Source organism: Neodiprion pinetum, chromosome 7 (assembly GCF_021155775.2).
Source record: "Neodiprion pinetum isolate iyNeoPine1 chromosome 7, iyNeoPine1.2, whole genome shotgun sequence".
Classification (NCBI taxonomy): domain Eukaryota; kingdom Metazoa; phylum Arthropoda; class Insecta; order Hymenoptera; family Diprionidae; genus Neodiprion; species Neodiprion pinetum.
This window is the reverse complement of record NC_060238.1, coordinates 18,819,933-18,841,239: the sequence shown is the minus strand read 5'-3', so window position 1 is coordinate 18,841,239 and position 21,307 is coordinate 18,819,933. Positions and strand designations below refer to the sequence as shown.

The 21,307-nt window shown below is 40.4% G+C and overlaps 2 protein-coding genes and 1 long non-coding RNA gene across 7 annotated transcripts in view; 2 read left to right on the top strand and 1 right to left on the bottom strand.

The window, feature by feature from the left end:
• LOC138191329 (uncharacterized) overlaps nt 1–21,307 on the top strand; it is a 71,615-nt gene that overhangs the window by 24,914 nt on the left and 25,394 nt on the right. The window lies entirely within an intron of this gene.
• On the top strand, nt 16,095–18,098 carry LOC124223854 (uncharacterized). 4 transcript variants are annotated; one of them, XM_046636199.2, is made up of 4 exons: nt 16,095–16,343; nt 16,424–16,460; nt 16,672–16,981; nt 17,082–18,098. In XM_046636199.2, the coding sequence occupies exons 3-4, from the start codon at nt 16,674–16,676 to the stop codon at nt 17,962–17,964; spliced, it is 1,191 nt and encodes a 396-aa protein (XP_046492155.1). In that variant the 5' UTR covers nt 16,095–16,343; nt 16,424–16,460; nt 16,672–16,673; the 3' UTR covers nt 17,965–18,098. The 4 variants fall into 4 exon arrangements, with proteins under 4 accessions (XP_046492155.1, XP_046492157.1, XP_046492156.1 ...); XM_046636201.2 differs by having other exon boundaries at nt 16,637–16,981; XM_046636200.2 differs by lacking the exon at nt 16,424–16,460.
• On the bottom strand, nt 18,213–20,444 carry LOC124223857 (transcription factor Adf-1-like). Of its 2 annotated transcripts, none has more exons than XM_046636205.2 (4): nt 20,261–20,444; nt 19,754–20,020; nt 19,249–19,411; nt 18,213–19,150 (listed from the first exon to the last, which is right to left on the bottom strand). In XM_046636205.2, the coding sequence occupies exons 2-4, from the start codon at nt 20,001–20,003 to the stop codon at nt 18,502–18,504; spliced, it is 1,062 nt and encodes a 353-aa protein (XP_046492161.1). In that variant the 5' UTR covers nt 20,004–20,020; nt 20,261–20,444; the 3' UTR covers nt 18,213–18,501. The 2 variants fall into 2 exon arrangements, with proteins under 2 accessions (XP_046492161.1, XP_046492160.1); XM_046636204.2 differs by having other exon boundaries at nt 19,754–20,005; nt 20,261–20,442.

Genomic DNA, 21,307 nt, shown 5'->3' with positions numbered 1-21,307 from the left:
AACTTTCGAATATTAAATATCAAATATCAAATTTATAATGAAATACGATACATGTGAGGTTTTGTAAAAGAATGTGCGCGTAGTCATGCCTATTAACAATAGATTTATGTGGATAAATAATTTTTAACATACTTAGGGATGACTGGAAAAAATAGTGACTGAATTGGTCTAAAAATGCCATGTTATCTAAATGGGAAACAAAACGAGCTTACAGGCACGTGTTCTCATGGGACTACAGCGCTGGGGTTTTGCACACATTTTTTTTTATTTATTTCAAACATGTCTAGGGGGCGCACTTGTCGGAATTCGTGAACACCCCAAATAAGGACCACCCTAATGTGTGTATGTGACAGTGTCACAACGATGATGATGAATTAAGGTATTATATAGCTTATAAAAACAAATTTCAGGTCGGCGGGAGATGAGCTCTCTGTGATCAGTAAACTGGTCAGCCGGCCTTTACATTAAGAGCAACTATATATAAAGTTAACATAAGGAAGTAATAACAAGATTAGAGGTGGTATATTCTATAACATGGTGACAATCGTTGCTACCGAAATTTAGGATGTAAGGTCGGCGGGAGAATAACTCTCTGTGATCAGTAACCTGGTCAGCCGGCCTTTACATTAAGGACAAATATATATATATAAGGTTAACGTAAGGGAATAATAACATGATTAAAGGTGGGATATTTTATAACATGGTGACAATCGGAACTTGGAATAATTGGCAATGAATTACCACCACACTACTCTACAAGAGGTGTAACGGAAATTGTGCCCGGACTATTGAGTCGAATGACTAAAACGCCTGGTCAGACAGCAGACATGTTTTGAGTTTATTCACTGGAAACATTTTTTTTTTATTTTATTTTACGTTCGCAATCATTGCTACTGCAATCTAGGATGTAAGGTCGGCGGGAGAATAACTCTCTGTGATCAGTAAAACTGGTCAACCGAGCCTCACATCTGAGAAGATCAATATCCAACACGAATATTCTCATGGGACACTATATTGGACTGGCGGGCTGTTATCGTTAGGGGATTAAAGTATCAAGATGATGGCTATTGGTGTCATGAACCATGTGAAATCGAGTTTCGTTTCATCCAATTAAATTCCACTTCCATGAACTAGCTCACATTTCAATGTGTATGACATGAAAGAACAGATACTGCTTCCCAAGAAGAAGAACTGACAATTATAATTATTATATAAATTTTATACACAACTGTCTATTTATAACGATTGCAACTGCACCAGCGCGTGAGATTTCACCTCGTGTGGCCCTAAAATATAGTTATTATTTTGGGGCTACGGTTGGCGGGAGAGTAGCTCTCTGTGATCAGTAAAACTGGTCAGCCAACCGGAGTGTTTTTGGGTTCACGGGATTTACCTCACGCGCTGGAACAGCGGCGTCGCATGTCGTTCAAAGCTTAAACGTAGGTAGGCGTTTCTTCTGTCCCGCCGAGACGGTGTTGCTTGCGTACCCCCGGCATAAAGGTGGAGTGGCTGCTGTCGGTGTCCCATTCTTACAACCTCTCGTGCTACGGTGATGGTCTGTTGGGTTATGTTCCAACAACCTTCAATGTCGAGGTGTTGGACAACGTGGTTAGTCCTTAGCATCCCGCAAATATCCTCATCGTGGATCCCTAGGTTCTCTCTGGTCTCTAAGTTCTCGAGTAGTTCCAGTTCTCGTAGGCAGCTTCCTCCCACGGTCGGATGCATGTTATTCATCCTTAGGATCCTCAGATGTTTTAGTTGTGCGAGGGGTTCTAACGAAAATTGTCCACGTATATTCGTGCACATGCTGATATCTAGGGAACTCAGAATGGTCAATGTTTCCCCAATGTCTCTGATGAAGTCAGCATCCATCCATCCACATGCTGTCACTGATAGTTCACTTAGTGACCGGAGTGCTGATGCCAAGTGTGGTTCCGCTACTAAAAGGTCTAACTCGACGAAGTCCCCTCTTTCTTCTCCTTCCGCTAGCTCTGGGTCTTCCCGAGGCGCATCGCTGGGTCCATCGCCGTGGATCTTAAGTGACCTTAATGTATCTTGAGTATGGCTGTTTTCAACCAGCGCCGTTAGTAGTTCTGCACGCCTTAGCTGTAGGCAGTTTACAATCACCAGTGTTTCCAAATGTTCTTGTAATTGGATGTATTTTCCGATTCCTTCAGCCTTGGCCATATCGCAGTCCTTTATGTGGAGCTCCTTAATCGATGTTTTGTGTCCCAGTCCCTTTCCGGTTATCTCATTGTTTTGAAGAATCAGTTTTCGCAGGTTTAAATTTTTGAGGATTATTTTCTCTATTTCCCAGTCAATAGGTCCCACACATTGTCCGATTTCCAGCTCTCTGAGGCCGAACAGATGATCACTCACAGATCTTAATGCTCCTCCCCTAATGTTAACGGTTGTTAACTTTAGAACCTCCAATCTTCGACACTCCTTCGCTGCCATAGTGATCGCGGTGGATTTTATCTCCGTGACCCCCTCTAGGTCTAAGGATGTTAGGTATTCTCCGCCCCGCTTAATAATCCATACTAGGCCATCTGAATTGAATATTTGGTGCCATCCGTCCTTCCATTCCCAGCTAGTCGGGGTTATAGTTCTGGTGTAAGTATGGGAGCTTCTGCTTCCAATTCTCGACCGTTTGCACACTCGCTCCATCCGTGCACGTTCCTTGTATGGTAAATAACGTGCAATTTCGCAGATACATTCAACTGGCAGTTGTTTTGCCTCCTTCGGCACGAATCCAGGTAGAGGGTCCTCTTCTATCCTAAGTGGCCTGCGCTTTTTGCATGATGGTAGCGTTCGCAGTTCCTCCCACGCATCCGCGAACTTGATGGTAAGTTTCCTTTTCTTCAGTTTCACCGTTCCTACTCCTTTCATGGCCTCCGCCGCCTCTTCTGATGTTCTAAAGTCTACAAATGCTGTGTTTTGATAGCCCCTTCCCTTTCGTATGACTATCGATCGTGGTTGGTACTTTTCGAATATCTTCGCCAGGTCCCGCCTTTTAGTGTAAGTAGCCAGCCCGATTATGAATAATCTTCTCGATGGGGTTTGATCTGGTTGGCTGGTGCTGGCCATGATTCCTGTCGATAATTTTACAAATAGCAACAACATAGTTCATAACGAAGAGGGTTGCCGTTTCCAGTGGTCGTTGTGTTTAATTATTATGTGGGATAGTGGGGGAGTATAAGTTGGGTCTAGTTGACTTGTGCTTCCTGCTGAGGTAGGTCGCGATGTGTCTCAATCATGGAGGGAGAGCAAATCTCAGTTAACATGGTGTTTTCGCGAATGGGCTTTTGTGCTACGTTCCGACGGTTTTTGGAGTTTTGGTTAGTTGTCAGCCTTAATCAGATCTAGCCAGACTCAACACCTGCTTCCTATAGTAAATTCCTATGATGGTTAGTACCATTCCTGTTTGCGCTATGTATGAGCCGTAAACTAAGTTGTCATGATGGTTCGATATTTGTTCTTGTTGTTCCATCGCTTTTAGATCCCTTTCAATTTCGAATAATGGTTTTCCTTGTTCAGGTTTGCCATTGAAAATCGGTTCTTTGTCTAAGTACTTAAGTAATTTAGTGCTGCTATGTATTACAGGTGATACATTTCTTATAGACAGCGAGAGATTCGGTTGGTACAAATATTGTTGTTTTGATAAGTATGTGTCCATTCCCGGCAGTGTTATACTATCTGCTTTACCCATGCATCCTCCTCTTAACCATAGTATTCCAGTTCCTGATATAGTAATCAATTTGTCTACAGTGCTTCTACAAATAATTTGGAGAATTTGGGGCTCTGCTAGTGAATATAGCCAGGCTCCTATTGAATCTAATCGTACCCAGAAAGGTTCGAAATTTCGGTTTAAATATATGTTACAACTACGTAAGGTTTTTTCGTCAGGATTTAGAAGTAATGCGATTTCGCATCTTTCAGATGTAGTAGCTTCTATCAATGGTAGTTGGGAGGAGCATAAATAGCAATAAGGTGTTTTACTGCATTCGCGTATGTACGTCTCTTCTGTAAGGAAGTACGTTCCGTGGTTATAGCTTAATCCAATATATTTAGCGCGTGGTGTTATTTGGGCTGACATACTTGTATTTTCAAATATCTGTGGCGCGGGCCATGGTAGCATTTGATAGAGGTGGTAAGGTTCTTTGTTTACCAGGGGTATTCTTACTACAATTATTGTCCTTCCTTGATGGTAATCAATCTCCGTGATTGCTATTCTACTCAACTCTCGAGGCGATAGTTGATGGTGTGGTATCGGGAGTTCGTATTTTCCATCTACAGTTGCTATTTCTATAGATATACTTTTCAGCTGTTCTGAATTAAGCATGGACTTATGTAATTTTCCCTCTTTCGCCATTTCAATCGCGGTTATTGCTAATTCTACATTTTTGATGCAGCTGGTAAGGGAAGCGTCCACCCGTAATACATATTCCCATAATTCTAAAGTGTTTGTTGTATTGTCTACAATTTTTCCTAGATTTTTCACTGATGTAATCATTTCGTTTATTTTACCGGTATTTATATTTATCCTATCTAGGTGTCTTTCTGAGTCGGCGTAGAGTTCATGTAATTGGCTAGCTACAATATGCGTCTGGTTCTTCAAGAGTCCGGTCAGTTTATTCTGGTTACGATGTAATTTATTGATTTCTGAATTAAAGTATTCTAGATCTTTTGTAGTTAGTGTCCCGAATAAATAACGACTGGCGGACCCAATTATTCCCAATGGCGGCGTTTCCCGTCGCTTTATAGAGCGAGGTAGCTGGTTCGAATCTATCGTTGTGATTTCCTCCGTCAGTTCGCCTAAACTGTCCCGTCCGTCATGCCCATAACTCATCGTATTTTCTCCCTATTAAAGATTGGTCCACAATGTTCTTGTATTCTTTCATGATTGCTGATGAATTCGTCCTAATCCCCGGATAGTATAGCATGCCCAAATTAGGTACTTTCCCTATCAAATCCCTGAGATAATCCACGTCAATGGAAAGTAGTAGTCTCCATTCTGCTTCTTTCAGTCGGATGTTATGTAGCTTTTCGTAATATATCCCGGGATTGTTGGTAAGTGACGTAACCGTGTAGTCCTGCGAGTTCGTTTCCCTCAATGTCCACAATCCGATAATTAACATGATAATTTTCCACAACGTCTCCATGGTATTCTTCCTGCCTATTCCCTCAAAAATCAACGTTTATTACTCCCCTTTACATTTGTAATCTTGTTGATCAGTCCACGTCCCGTTCTGTCAGTAAGCCAATTCGAGTTTGTCCACATGTTTAACGAATCTCTCACCGTTACTACCTTCTAATACTACATTATTGTTTTCCAAGACTTTAACAATTCTATATGGACCCTGGTATCGCTTGCTAAATTTTCCCTTTCTAGCTTCTATTTGTACGCGTACCATGTCTCCTGCCTTACCTTTGAACGGATGTACTGTCCGATCGTAGTACATTTTCGACCTCTCCTTCGCCTGCACTAAGTTGGTCGCAGCCAAGGCCTGTATTTCGTTTAATCTGATTATTAGGTCTTCAAGATACGAGTTGTACGTTAAACGGTTTTCATCAGTATCAAACGAAGTTGGACAGCGCGCTATTCTTCCGAAAACTAGCTCATACGGTGTGAAGTTTGTGGCTTCATGAACTGCCGTATTGTATGAAAACATAGCAAATTGAACTAGTTCATCCCAATTGTCAAACTCATCAATATAATGTTTAATGTACTCTGTTAAAACAATATGACTACGTTCTAATGCGCCATTTGATTGTGGTCGATAACTGGAAGTGGTAATATGTTTAATTTTGAAAAGTTTAGCTAATTCTTGTAATAGTTTATTTACGAAACTTGTTCCTCGATCTGTTAGAATGGTTTTAGGCGATCCAAATTGCAAAATCAGATGTTTTACCATTGCGTGAGCCACAGTCTCAGCTCTTATATCGGGAATAGGCACAGCGATACAAAATTTTGTCAAATTATCCTGCATAGTTAAGATATGCTTATTGCCACTAGGGGTCTGCGGAAGTGGACCTACTGTGTCTAGCGAAATTTTTTCAAACGGCTCAGATGGAGTGTCCGTTATTAGCATTGGCTCTCTAGTCTTTACGCGAACTAACTTTTGTTCTTGACAGCTTTCGCATCTCCGAATGAAATTACTGATATCCTCTCTCATTCGTGGCCAATAAAATCTTTCGCGGATTCTTCGATATGTTTTGGTCACGCCTTTGTGTCCTCCCATTAGTCCACTATGCATTTCCGAAATTATGCCCAGTCGTATTTCTGATGGTGGTATCTCAGTTATACCTGAACAGATTGTAATGTCTATGTCTTCGTCTTCAAAAATATCTATTAATAAATTTGAGATGTCTGTTGATAGTTCGTCAGTCATATCTCCTAATTTTGAAATTCTAAATGTTTTTATTTTCAAATCTAATAAAGTCGTTTTCAAATTTCCCAAAGCTACCTTGACGTTATCTAATTCAATTTTGTTAAAATGTTTTCTCTTAACTACGAGGCTAAATATGCTATATTTTCCCGTTTTTGTAATAATGACTTGGCCTAATTTTGGTTTTGCATCACGATGATCGTCTGCATTTATTAATTCCAAATCGTTTAATAGTCTGCTGACTGGTGTAGAAAATTCTGAATCTACTGATATGAAATGTACGTAATTGTCTTTTCTGTATGTCAAATTTTCACGACTGAATGAGATTCTATTCCCTGTATGGTAACCTATTTTTGGAAATTTTAATGGCGATACTGTTTCTAAATCTGGTGGTATGCTTTTCGTGATTTCAATTCGCGTTGGTAAATCTCGGAATTCTAGTTGCGGCTGTAAACGCCTTGGCGTTTTGCTGACCTTGCTTTTCACTGAAATGTCCCCCGTCTCAGTCAACTCAGGTATCATATTCAAAGGATACGGGGTTGAGAGTGCTATTGGTCTGGGTGCGACTATAGGTGTTGGTAATGCCGATTTCTGTAAAGGTCGACTAACTACTGACTCATTCAAATTAGTTTGATTGGTATTAGTCTGTCCAGCCTCGCTATTGTCTCCTTGATTTCTCCTAACTTTTTCTAAAAATCTTTCAATTTTGTTATTTAGTTCGTCGTCATCCGTCTCGTCTTTTTCGTCGAGTACCTCACGTATGGTTTCGTCTAATTCTTCACCCTCTGATATATGGCCTGGTAACTCTACTTCATCTGCATCCGAGTTACTGGAGTTGTCTAGAAGACTCCTCTCGTGCAAGGTCTTGTCAAAGAGTTCAAATGAATCTTGCAACTCCTGCGGATTCAGATTACTTCTTTCGCGCAAAGATTTATTAAAGAGGTCAAATGATTTCCTCAATTCTTTAGGATCTATAGATAACTAGCTGACCCGACAAACGTTGTTTTGTCATATAAATTATTTCTAGAGAATATTTTTCTAGAAAAAAATAACTAACTTATTGTAAGTATGTAAGGGATGTGGTATATAAGTGAAAGAGGTAGGGAGCGTTGTGAACGGTGACGGAATATAAAAATAACAAAACACCGAACACTATTTTGTTTAATTTATTAAAATTGATTCTTTGAAATTATATACATATCGCTAGTTATGACAATATTACTAAAAAACAATATCAATCCTTTAATGCAACAGAGTGTACAATATTTTTTGTTATTCCATCTTTCGCCAACACAAATAAACTGGATGGTTTGCCCACTCGAGAGCACGCCACGTATAATTGTCCGTGTGAAAAACATGATGTGCTCAAATCTAAACCACAGACAGACATCGTTTGGCCTTGAGACTTATTGATAGTCATTGCAAATGCCAATCTAATTGGAAATTGAAGGCGTTAAAATTGTATTGGCACATCTGTGGGTATAATAGGAATTCGCGGCAGTAATACAATTTCACCTCGAAATTTGCCATTTAAAATGATGGCTTCGATAACATTTTTCATTAATTTTTTAATGACTAATCGCGTGCCATTACACAACCGTGGTGGGTTCAAATTACGAAGTAAAATAACCGGAGATCCAACCTTTAGTTGTAAATTATGCGGTGGCATGCCTGGTAAATCCAATGAGTTTAAAAACTCTGTTGGAAAATTTACAGCTTCGGTGTCATCGCAAACTGTATCAATAGATTTGTATGACACCAATTCTCCTGGTAACAAATGTTGAATCTTAAGATTCAATTCGTTGACGTCCACATTTTTTGCTGCTAAAATTGCTCTCTCTGCCAGCCACCCATGATTTGCGTATTGTCTGCGTACATCGGGAAATATCTGGTCAATGAGAGCATCTTGCGAATCAATGACTGTGCAGAAATCAGCCTGTAATTTTATGCATCCACTTTCATCTCTAGCAACTTTTCCATCGCCGATATCTAACAGTTGTTTTGAAAATGTTTCAGCGGATGGATCTTGAAGCATTTGAACGCGCATATTTACTTTCAGTTGTACTTTTTCAACATTACGCCACAGTGGCGATGATTTTAAGCACGCGTTGATTTCATCAGCGTATGTTGAACGTGGAATAACGGGAAGTGTTTGTCTGAAATCACCTGAAAGGAGTAACAGAGTGCCGCCGAATAGTTTGTCGTTGTTTTTTATATCTTTCAATGACCTGTTCAACGCCTCAAGCGAATGTTTGTGCGCCATAGTGCATTCATCCCAGATGATAATTTTACAACGTTTAAGCACTGTGGCCATGGAAGATTGTTTTTTTATATTGCACACTGCGTCTGGGTTGTTTTGAATATTTAGCGGCAGTTTAAATACTGAATGAGCTGTTCTGCCTCCATCCAATAAAGTTGCCGCAATGCCAGATGATGCAACAGCCAATGCAATGCCATTATTTGATCGTATTTCGGCGAGAATTAGCGAAATAAGGAATGTTTTGCCAGTTCCACCTGGTGCATCCAAAAAAAAGAAACCACCTTGTCCTGCCGAAACTGCGAGCATGATGCGGTCGTAAATTGTTTTTTGTTCTTCATTCATTAGTGGGACATTGCGAGCAACAATCGCTGCCATTTCTGCAGTATTGTATTGTAGTTCACGATTCAATTCAGTGTTCATTAAATCAGATGCATTTCGATTTGGTGAATGCATACCGAAATGACTGAGTGGTAAGTTGGCAATGGTAATGCAAAGATCCTCAATAGCAATCAATGCTTCATTGTACATAGCGTCACTGAAAACTATCGTTAGATCGTTGCACCGTGTACGATGTTGATGCAATATATCATCAGTCATTGAATCTTTGTGATTGTCCCATAATGTCTCTGCTCGGGTCGGGAAACATGTAGTCAACACTATAGCGAATAGTAGACGAATTTGTTTTGCTGCACAGTTCAATCCCGCTTCAGCAAGCATACATTCCCACTGGTTGTCGTCTTCCAGCAAGCCGAGTGCATGGCATGCATCTTTATACGTTGGATACTGTTGTCCATCCACTTTCCGTATATCTTGAAATGACAATGGCCCGATGACATTAACCAATAACAGGCGAAGATAAAAGCACTCAGTCTGCCTTGGATTGACTGTAAATACTCGCCCCAAGGTGTTTGATTTGAATAAACCGGGATATCCATCAATCGGCGTGCCTTGCTTGCGGGGCATCCATTTTTTTGTTGGAGCCCATGTGAAATAGCGTGGTATTTCTGAATACAGCAATGTCCGTGCAAACGCACCAAAAACATCCGCACGATTGCACAATTCAAAAAATTCAGTGAGTGTTGTTTTTGGTGGATTTATAGCACGATCGATCGCTGTCTCGGTCGTGAAATATACGCGCTGGCCGTTTTCAAGATGGACGGCCAAATGAATAACTGCTGGATCCCGTTCATGAATTGGGAAACCAAAGATACGCCAACCGGCTTCATTGGAGCTGACGTACCGACCAATTTGGTAAAGCGTTATTTCATCGTTAGTATTCACCGGAGGAGCATTCGCATTGATATTGTCAACTCGAAATACAGCCATATCGCTGCTTTTAATGACATACTTGCAAATGTATTTGATGCTCTTTACTGAACTGCAGAACTCAACATTAATATGAGCATTGAATGTTTTGCTCAGCAGAGGCGAATATGGGACCACCCAACGGTTATCAATGTCAATTTCTACTCTGTTTATATTTTTAACAAATGATTGCCCGCCATTATCGGAACTTCTTCGACGATATATGGGGTATCCGTCAACATTTGTGATCGTATCGTTCGTGAAATTTTTCGGATAACTTTTGGTACATTTTCCATCTACCATGCAAGGCGATCTACGATTCAGATTGCCGCATGGGCCATGAATCATGTTTGCTGTAACAATATCAAACAGCATTTGATCAGTAGACGGATCTGGAATTTCCGCAGAAATTATACTGTCGATTTCTTCAGGTCGTATTTTATCGATTAACCAAACCAAAATGTGGGCATGAGGTAATCCCCGCTTTTGCCATTCAACGGAATACATCCAGCAACGTGTGGGACCGAATACATGTAGTTTTGTAATGAAATTTATCAAAGACTTCAATTTTTGTCTGAACACACGTGCTGTAATGTCATAACGATGTACTGCATTTTGGCCAGGCAATAGTAAAGATGTAATCTCCGGCCATTTTGGATTACATGTGAACGTGATAAATAAACACGGCCGCCCATATTCGCGCACGTAAGTCAGAGCATCCTGTATGTATTCTTGCATATGACGTGGGCTGCCGATGTATGATGATGGTAGAATGACAGAATTACCGATTTGAGCGGCATCGGCGTTGTTGACAATAGCGTCTCGCAGGTGAATGTATTCTTCCGCACGCAGCTTTTCTTGATTAAATCGCAAGTATCGTAATCGTTCGCTCTCTATCTTTACATACATGTCGACCATGAATTGTTGACAAAGCTCACGACATCGAGGAATAACGTTGTCCTGATCACGTCTAATCATCAACCGATACGCATAATAGTCCTTCGAACTAACATTCTTGTTCGTTTCGGCACCTGTTGCGGGATTTCGTTGTTTAATATTTATGCAATACCCGTCTTGTCCCTTCCAGAACATTAGCGGATATTGGAGAGCGTCATATGAACGGTGTGTATCAGCAATGAACTGTAGATTATTATTTCTTCTACGAATCACTATTTCTCGTTTAGCTGTACGATCGCCAACCATGATTCCAGCGACATCGTCAAGAACAGGTCCATTAAATCTACGAATATGCTCTCCAGCAGGTGTTTTATCCGGATTGATGACAATAGCGTGATTATCACTTTGTAATTTGTGCATGTGTGATTTGAATATTTTCAACAATTCATTGTGCTCATTCAATAGGGAATCCAGGTCACTGACGATGCGTCTGGCAAAAAATGAATCGAGGTTATTATAGCCACAACGTGCATCTACACGTGCATCCTCACCGCCCATAAAGTAAATTTGTAAAAATTTAGGTGATCCGTTTGGCATTGGCAGCAATGAGCCCACTTTATGATAAATTTGGCCTTTGATTTTGAATGTTGAATTAAATTGCTGACCATTGATAGCATTATTTCTAATTATTTCTGTTGCTCCGAACGATGTCATTTGAAAACATGAATTAAATGTTCGAATTGACTTTAGGAATAGATTAGAATCTGGATCCGTGCCGATAAGTAAACCGTTCAATGGTTCAGGTGGTGTCTCAATTGCAGGTAATTGCACCTTTCCTGACGAACAACACATTCCAGGTGGCTCAGTTTTAAACTTAAGAGCATGACAATGCGGACATTCCTTGTCCATAGCACCAATTACCACTTTTGAATGAGCATAATATTGAATATCGTGCTCATACTCGAATGCTAGACGCAGGAATGAATTAGATGTAAATAATCGATGCACCTGTTGGCGCTGTTGTTCATTCGCTCTGCATCTGCCAACTATAAGACGACGCGATTGCCTTTGTTCTAATCTTCTTCGTTCATTTCGTTCAGCTCGTACATCTTCTGATTCAGCTTGACGCAATCGCGCCATGTTCTCACGCACATGAGTGTTATCTTGCTGGATTTGGTCTTCTGTTCTTAGGGCTCTTGTATTTCGCCTGCTTGCAGATCTAGGTGTGTGACGGGCTATAGAAGCTCCTCTGCGTCTTGCTGGCATTGTACTAAACACTTAAATCGAAGAAATCCAATTAGTTAATGATGAAAAGCAGTATATTAATTAATTATTTGTGTATTTTCGTTTATTATTTATTTACCATTTACAAATTACCTACCGAATGTGTATGAGTCTCCTAGCAGCGACACCTGGCGGGCTAATTATCGACCGATGCCAAAAATTATTAAATTAAGCAGCGACACCTGGCGGGCTAAACTGGTATCAGCCGGTGATGAGCAATTATCACTTGTGCAGTTATCGACCGATGCCAAAAATTATTAAATGAAGAATATTTATTAAACAATAGCACTAAGAAGTATGAAAAAAGTTATAAACCTATTCTCAGACCTACCGAATGTGTATGCAAAATTTCATTGAAATCGGTTCAGCCGTTTCGGAGGAGTTTGGTGACAAACACTGTGACACGTGAATTTTATATATATTAGGATTTAGCTTTACGACTCGCTTCTGTTTGCAAAAATACATCATCATCCGAATCGCTATCTCTATCACGCGGTGATTTTAATTTTACTGTTATATTTTCAGGCTCAGAATCAGATTCAACGTCGTCGTCGTCAGTCTGAATGTCTGTTTGTTCAGGTTGTTGGGTTCCCTGGGATGTAGTAGGTTGTTCAAGACCTAAATTCGGTAATACACTTCTTTGCCTCCGGTAGGCCAGCGGTTCGGAAGATTCATCGTCGGATGAGTCCTCAGAAACAGCTTGCCTACTTCCTGCTGTTGTCCTAGCTCTCGATCGAGTTCTTGTTGAGATCGCGTTCTCATCAGGCTCTATGGTAGTCTTTGTTTTTGGACAGAATGTTTCGTCAGCTGATATTTTCCTTGGGATCGAGTCTGATTTTGCTAATGGTCGCTTTATTTTTGGAGCAGGTAATTTTGAAATTTTCGAATCGATGGGTAATATCTTCCATTGGTTCGGTTTAGTACTGACCTTCAAGTTTGACCCAGGGTTCATAATAGCAAATATCGTCTGGAGTTTTTGATTCTCTATTAATTTTAAATTTGTACAAGCAAAAATTTTGATTCCCGTTCCTCCAAAAATGAATCGTAACATGGTTCTTACTTTGTTCCATGCTAGTTTATCTAGACCGCATCTCATTCTAGGTATTCTAACTGTTTTAACAGAGTCATCCTCTAAAATTTTCCGAAAATTGATCAGACTGAGGTACATGTCTTCATATTCTGGTTTGTCCCAAAAGTTTAATTTTGTCATAATGTAATAAATTTTCTGATCTAGCAGTTCTAATTTAGCTACTGAATGCATATCGGCTTGACTGCGAAGGTGTTCCGGTACCCCATACTTTTTTCTAAAATCGCTTGCTATACCGGAACTCATTTCAAGATCTACAGAAACGGTATGCGCATAATTGTCAAGTCTATCGAAAACGCTTTCGTGTACTTCAATAATGTTTGGATTTTTAATATCAGCTGTTCTAATTATTTTCAAATAGTCTGAATATTTTGGAAATGAGTCTACAGATTTAATTATTAGATTGTCACTATCGTTTCCACTATCAGATGACTCCGACGATTGGTTAATGCCGTCGGTAACAGGGACTGGATTGCGCGACAATGCATCTGCGTTACTGTTCAGTCGTCCAGCCTTGTGTTTGAATTCATACTCGTAATCTCGTAACTTGAGCCTCCATCGTATCAGTCGCTGCCCGGGATCTTTAATCGAGTCGATCCAGCGCAATGGCTCATGATCACTAACCAGTGTGAATTTTCGGCCATAAAGGTAAGGTCGAAAATGTAGTACGGCATATAGAGCTGCTAAACACTCTTTCTCAGTTGTAAAATAATTTTGTTCCGCTTTGCTCAGAGCACGAGACAGGTAGGCGACGGGCATGTCATAACCGTCCACTTCCTGGCTCAAAACGGCTCCGATTGCATAGTCGGATGCGTCGGTAGTTAACGTGAATTGCTTTTTGAAATTTGGGTACTGCAAGATAGGATATTGGCATAGATATTTCCTTAAAATTTTGAAACTTCTCTTTTGATCTTTTCCCCAAATAAATGTTGATTCCTTCTTTAATAAGTCTGTAAGAGGCCTAGCCTTTCCCGCAAAATCTTTAATAAAACGCCTGTAGTAACCGGCTAGTCCCAGAAATTGTCTAATGTTCTTAGGATTTTTAGGTTGTGGAAAATATCGAACCGCGGTAATTTTCTTCGGGTCCGGTCTAACTCCTGATCTGCCAATAATATGGCCTAAATAAGCCACTTCTGTTTTTAGAAATTCACATTTATCTGGTTGTAACGTTAATCTAGCGTCTTTTAATTTGTTAAATAACCGGCGGATTTTCTTGCCGTGTTCTTCTAAATTCTTTGCATAAACTACGATGTCGTCTAAATAAACGAAAACTTCGACTCCTTGTAGTCCGCGTAATGTTTGATCCATTAATCTTTGAAATGTAGCGGGCGCGTTTTTAAGCCCTTCAGGCATTCTAAGATATTCGTAATGACCGTTTGGTGTTGTGAATGCGGTTTTTGCTCAATCTTGGGGGTCCATTTCAATTTGTTGGAAACCGCTGGCAAGATCGAAAGTTGAAAAATATCGCGCTTCACCGAGATGATCAAGAATGTCTGTAATGTTAGGTAATGAATACGCGTCCCCAATTGTCTTTTCATTCAATTTCCGAAAATCAATTACCATGCGCCATCGTTTTCTACCCGCAGAATCTGTTTTTTTGGGTACAATCCACACGGGTGAATTATACGGTGAATTTGAAGGAACTATTATTCCGTTGTCAATTTTAATTTTGATTTGGTTTTCAATCTCGGTTTTGTGAATTGGAGGGAACCGGTATTGTCGCGTATTAATCGGTATATCATCCTCGGTTGGTATACGATGCTGAATTCCGGGTGTAGATTTTAATTTATCTCCAGGTAAATGAAATAATTCCGGAAATTCCTCAATGATATCTAATACGTGATCGCGTTCCTCTATATTTAAATGATCTAGATGCAATTTTGATTGAATTTCTGTAAATCGATTAGTCACTACAGGTTCTAAATTTAAGTCTTCTGAACTTGAATCGTGATATTCGTGCTCCTCCGGAAAGTTGTGATATTCGAAAGGTATCACTTCCTGTGGTGAAATCTCTATCTCAATATCTCTATCCAAGGCATTAATTGCAAGAACATGGCATACGCCATCTTGTATCGAGACTGCAGCCTCACCAATGTATACGTGTTTATGGGCCAGAGGTCGAGTCTGGCCAGGAATTCCGACACGATCTCGCCCCTCTCGTCCCATCTATCGGATCCCCACAGCGGCGACTTCGCGTTCAAGTCGCCTGCTATGAGGATCCTACTCCCAGCCGCCCTGACTGCCTCCTCGAGGCCGTCCAGCCGCATCTCCAGGGCTTGCGTCGACGTGTTGGGCGAGAAGTAGCAGCTGAAGACACTCATGCTGCCTACTCTCATCCTCATTATTTTGGATGGTTGAGATGCCGCGCTGAACGAATTGTACTTTGGCTTCTAGTACTGCCAAAGATACACGGTACAGTTGGTAAATCGATCCTCTTATGGGAACGTTATTGAATTCAAATAGGCACGAGAAAATGTGTAGTGTGCCCATTCCGATGGCTCGAGTCGTTACTGTTAATGTAATAGCTTTCGACGTATTATATGCCTCTAGCCTATCCATAGCGCTCATATCATCCTTAACTCCCGGATAAAGTTTCTTCTTCAATTCATCACTTAATAAATTTGAAGTCTCAGTATTCTTTTCGTTACGATGTGAAGAGAAACGCTTCCTTTGATAAGCGCCGCGGGAGGAGCTGGCTCGGCCTCGTGTACCGCCACGATTCACAGCGGGTTGTACTTGCAACCTCGCTTCTTCATAGGCCCTGTCTGGCATGTCGTTCTGCACGAATCCGGCATTGAACGATTGCTTAGGACGGTAGTTACGACCCACACGAAGCCTTCACCTCTACCACCCAGTGTCAGGTTGCTGGTCAGGTTAAGGTCGAAGCACATAAAATTACAGAGGCCATGGGCAGAATGCAGAAGCCGTAGCGCATGCGCAATTGCGAAAGTCCAGTAGAGCCATATGGCTTCTGCATTCTGCCCATGGCTTATGGATTTTTAATCTACATAAAAATCCATAAGCCATATTCCATGGCATAACAAACACAGAAGCGTGCGTGATTGTACCACTGTTGATTACCTGCAACTCAAAAGAATAGGATATACATTTTAACAGACAGGTAGGCTCTTTTATTGTTCAATAATTAATGTAGGTAAAATTACATACTGGACATGGGTGTCAATATTTCGTCTTTTGTAGATACAACTTTGAATCCTGGGCAGTGTAACATTTTAAGGTTAGGCGGATTTACGCACATGATTTCTCCAATTCATTTTTCGGTCAATTATTAAGAACAATATCTTCGTTAATGTTTTGTTCGATATATTAATCTCAGTATTTTATCTTGGACATTCTACAGTTTAAGTGATTTTTACAATTCAAATTTTTAATATAATTATATTTTTTGTTTAGATTGAATTTCGAATCATAATGAATTTTTATTATAGGAATGGATGACTCTGATTTATTGTTAATTTCCTCGGTTTATCTGGGAGCAATTTTGGTAAATCGCCGAAGAGAGAGAATACGTCGGCGGCGCAGACGTTTGTGGGTCCGACCAATTAACATGCGCAGACGGCAGCAGGGTGCTTTCCACAATCTCTTTCAAGAGTTGAAAACTGATCCGCAGATGTTCTGGAAATATGCTCGTATGACACTTCCATCATTCCAGAACTTATTGGATATTGCAAATCCAAGTTTGTTAAAAAGAAGTCCACGTGCTATTAATCCTGAACAACGACTCGCTTTGACGCTACGGTATTAATTTGTATAAGTCATGATGTAATTCTACGTAGATAAATAAGTATAATACAATACGTATCCATTCAATATCGTCATATGTATTTTTACCTTTCAGATTTTTAAGTGGAGACAAAGTTCCTGCCATAGCGTTTGCTTATCGTGTTGGTCTGTCAACAGTGCATAAGATAATCAAAGAGACCAGCGACGCATTGGGGAGAGTTCTTGGCCACAGATATCTTCAAGCGCCTTCGAAAGAAGAATATTTACAAATTGCTGAAGGCTTTTGGCAACTATGGAATTTTCCACATTGCTTGGGGGCGATCGATGGTAAACATGTCGATGCACAATGTCCGCCCAACTCTGGCACTCTGTACTTCAATTATCACAAGAGATACAGCGTAGTACTGATGGCTGTATGTGATCATAATTACAAATTCACACTAGTTGATATCGGCTCCGCTGGTAAGAACAGTGATGGTGGAATTTTCGCAATTAGCGACTTGAATCCTGAAAACCGGCAGCTAAATATCCCTGACGGAGCCAGCAAATTGAGCGGAAGCGACATTCAAATGCCTTATTTTTTCATCGGAGACGAAGCATTTTCTATCGGTAAACATTTGATGAGGCCTTTCACAGGAAATTATCTTGGCGAACGTAAAAATATCTTCAATTATCGACTGTCTCGAGCACGGCGTATAATAGAAAATTCGTTTGGGATTTTAGCTAAAAAATGGGCAATTTACAATCGACCCATTGTTGCGATTCCAGAAAATATAAATAAATATATTTTAACAACTGTGTGTTTACACAATTACATCCGCCACCAAGAAGGTGACAATATTCAGTTTCAAAACAACGATGAAGTTATCGAGAATATCGAAAATGGGATTGCATATGCAGTAAACGTAAGAGAAACTTTGAGCAATTATTTCTTAACACCACCGGGAATGGTAAATTGGCAGTACGATTATGTGACTAGGGGGCAAAATCTAGACTAAAAAAATTAATCGACGTACGACTCACTTGTATATTATATTGTAATATTTATTGCTGGTCCCGTTTCACTAATAATATATACCATCAACAATAACATATTATGCGATACTTAATCTTATTAAAAGGATTATTCTTACATCAGTTTGTAAGTTATTTCCACTATTCATAAAATCACTGTTTTTTTTTAAGTTTGAACACTGCAGGTAAGTTTGGTGGTTAACTGACTTAAATAAAAATATAAAATTAAGAATAGAATCTCTTATACATATGTAGAAATTATCGTAATGAGAAATTTTCAACAGGTCTCGCCTTTATATGATAATGAATTAATGAAGAAAAATATTATATTTATATGATATGACTTAACATGATAATGCCTTTGACTAGACATGATAATTTTCAGTTTTTAATGTTTTTATAATCTAATAGTCACTCACACAGCCAATTAAACAACGTTTAATTCCACCTGACCACTTTGTAGACAAACTCATCCAAAAGTTCTTTCTCCATAGCAAAAAAATATATTGGAGAAAAACTATCTAATCTTTTTTGGGGCTACTATTCTGCCATAAAATTTTCAGGATTTCTCGTTTTTTATTGATTTTTTCATCCTCCTTCATTCTATTCAATTCTGTCACAATTAAATTGCCGAAAGAATGGTCGTGATCGTTACATGTTTGTTCAGGTTTTTTCTTATTTACCAAATGCGCTGTAACTACCTTATTAAAATTAATGAAAGATGCTTCAAATTCATCATTCTCTGCTTCTTTTTTTTTAAAGTCTTTTTTTATCGTTATATATGGATTAAATCTGCCCTTCGTATATGATGGTGGTTTCTTGAAAGTGTTGGGAGTTTCATGTATTGTGGGTGACGCTAGTGGAGACTGATATGATGATTCATTCGACGTGGACGCTGATCGATTTTCAAACTCGTTCACAGTGAAATCTGTTGAAAAAGACGATGATGATGACGCTTCCTCAAAATTCATCACTTCGGGTGTCGTGCATGGAGTCGGTCGATTTGTTGATTCCGATACATTGATGATATCTTGTTGCGATGAACTGCTGTGGATTTCCGAAGTGAAATCGCCTTGCTGCTGCACCCATTTTGAGATTGCCTGATTTCGACTCTCGCTTTGCTGATGAGTTGAACTGAATGGTTGTGTCATCTTGACATTGCTGACCGATCTGAGGAGATATTTAATTCAATTTGTAGATCCACAAGAGTACAATTTTTTACTAATATGATGTAAGAGTCTGCAAAATATAAAGTTGAGAAATCTCACGATCGAGTTTTTACGAATTTATCTATAAATCGCATGGCTTCGAAGTGTACGAATCCTCGCCGTTGAGCCGCTCCACTTCCGCTCTTATTCTCAGTATTTTTTTTTTTTTTTTCTTTCGAGTAAGATTCCCTTAATCGAGTCCAACGAGTGGAGCAAATTTGAGCTGTAATTGAATTTATGTGAAATTTGTTTAAAAACATTTATTGCACAATAGCATAGCAGTTTTTCAGTATTTGATCTATTTTTTACACATCGAGTTATTTTTGATAAAGGATCAACTTAAAAATGATGAATTGTGTGCTTTTGTGGAAGTTCATGAAGTGATGTGAGTGTAGTACACATTGATAAGAATTATATATTACAAAGAAAGTGATAGAGATGCAAATCACATTGCAAATGTCTGCAAGAGAAATCTGTCATTCGAATTCAATCATCGACCTTAATTTAGAGTGAGCAAGGTTGCTCATATAAGAATACTTCATTGGCAAACAAAAATAATACTGACGAGTCGCATTCAAAACTCCGGCTATCTCCACCCAGGAGTTCTCTTTTTTAATGGCATCGCGGTAGTCTTTGCAGCTTGTATTGTACAGATGCGGATAGCTTTTAACCGCATCTATCAAGATTTCATCAAAACCTCGCTCTTCTTGATTTTGCAGTACCACTTGAGGATCCAAATTTTCTTGCATTCCACAGTCTTCGAAATTCCTTGAATTATTGCTTCGTCGACAGTAATCCGTATGATCGTTGTCCATGTCTATAACGGCAAGATCTGAATATTCATATGGAATATAAAGAAAATCATCATACAACCGATGTATTGTAATAATTAGATAATAAATTATTCATGTGGTAAATTTGAGTTGGAGAAATCATGTGCGTAAATCCGCCTAACCTTAAAATGTTACACTGCCCAGGATTCAAAGTTGTATCTACAAAAGACGAAATATTGACACCCATGTCCAGTATGTAATTTTACCTACATTAATTATTGAACAATAAAAGAGCCTACCTGTCTGTTAAAATGTATATCCTATTCTTTTGAGTTGCAGGTAATCAACAGTGGTACAATCACGCACGCTTCTGTGTTTGTTATGCCATGGAATATGGCTTATGGATTTTTATGTAGATTAAAAATCCATAAGCCATGGGCAGAATGCAGAAGCCATATGGCTCTACTGGACTTTCGCAATTGCGCATGCGCTACGGCTTCTGCATTCTGCCCATGGCCTCTGTAATTTTATGTGCTTCGACCTTTACGCGTCCCAAGGATGGCCGCGTCCCCCCTAGTGTCCACCAGCCAGCTACCCTGCTTCCCGGCCCCGCTAGGCTCAGATACCAGCAGTATGCTGGCCCCCATAGACATAGCGGTCTGGGTCAACAGGTCCTGGGCGGCCCGGCTCCGGTTCAGGTTTACCTGGAGTATTACTACCCCAGGCCTGCCCCCGGGTCCCGTGCTGGTGTTCCTCCTTACTCCTGGCATGCTGGAGCGCTGAAATCGAGCCTCCGCCCGAACGAGACTCCCAGTGTGGTGGGGGAGAGCATCACAGCCTCCACACTATCCCTATCCGCTACTACAGTGTTGGCGACCCCCGCGGTACTTCGCCTGCCGTGCCGAAGTTTGGCCTTATTCAGTTCGTCCCTGAAGACAGAGCATCTCCCACTTCCGGAGAAGTGGTCTGCCCTCGCCCCATTGCTGGCGCATAAGATGCACCTAGGGGCCGTCTTTGGACACTCCTTCTCCTTGTGGCCAGCCTCCCCGCACTTTCTGCAAGCCAGGGAGTTGTCCTTTCCCAGGCACTGTGCCGCATGGTGCCCGTACCCTTGGCACCTGTGGCACCTATCCACCGAGATGCTCTCGCGGATCCGACAGGCAGTCCATCCGATCTTTACCTTACCCAGGGCCAGGAGCTTTCGGGCGGTTCTCTCCGGGACCTTTGTAAGGGCTACCTGCGTACCACGGAAGCCGGCCCTCATCCTGATTACGCCCTCAAGCGGCGTCTTCAGGACGGTGCTGAGGGCCAGCCTCACCTCTTCCGCAGACGTGACCTCGTCCAGA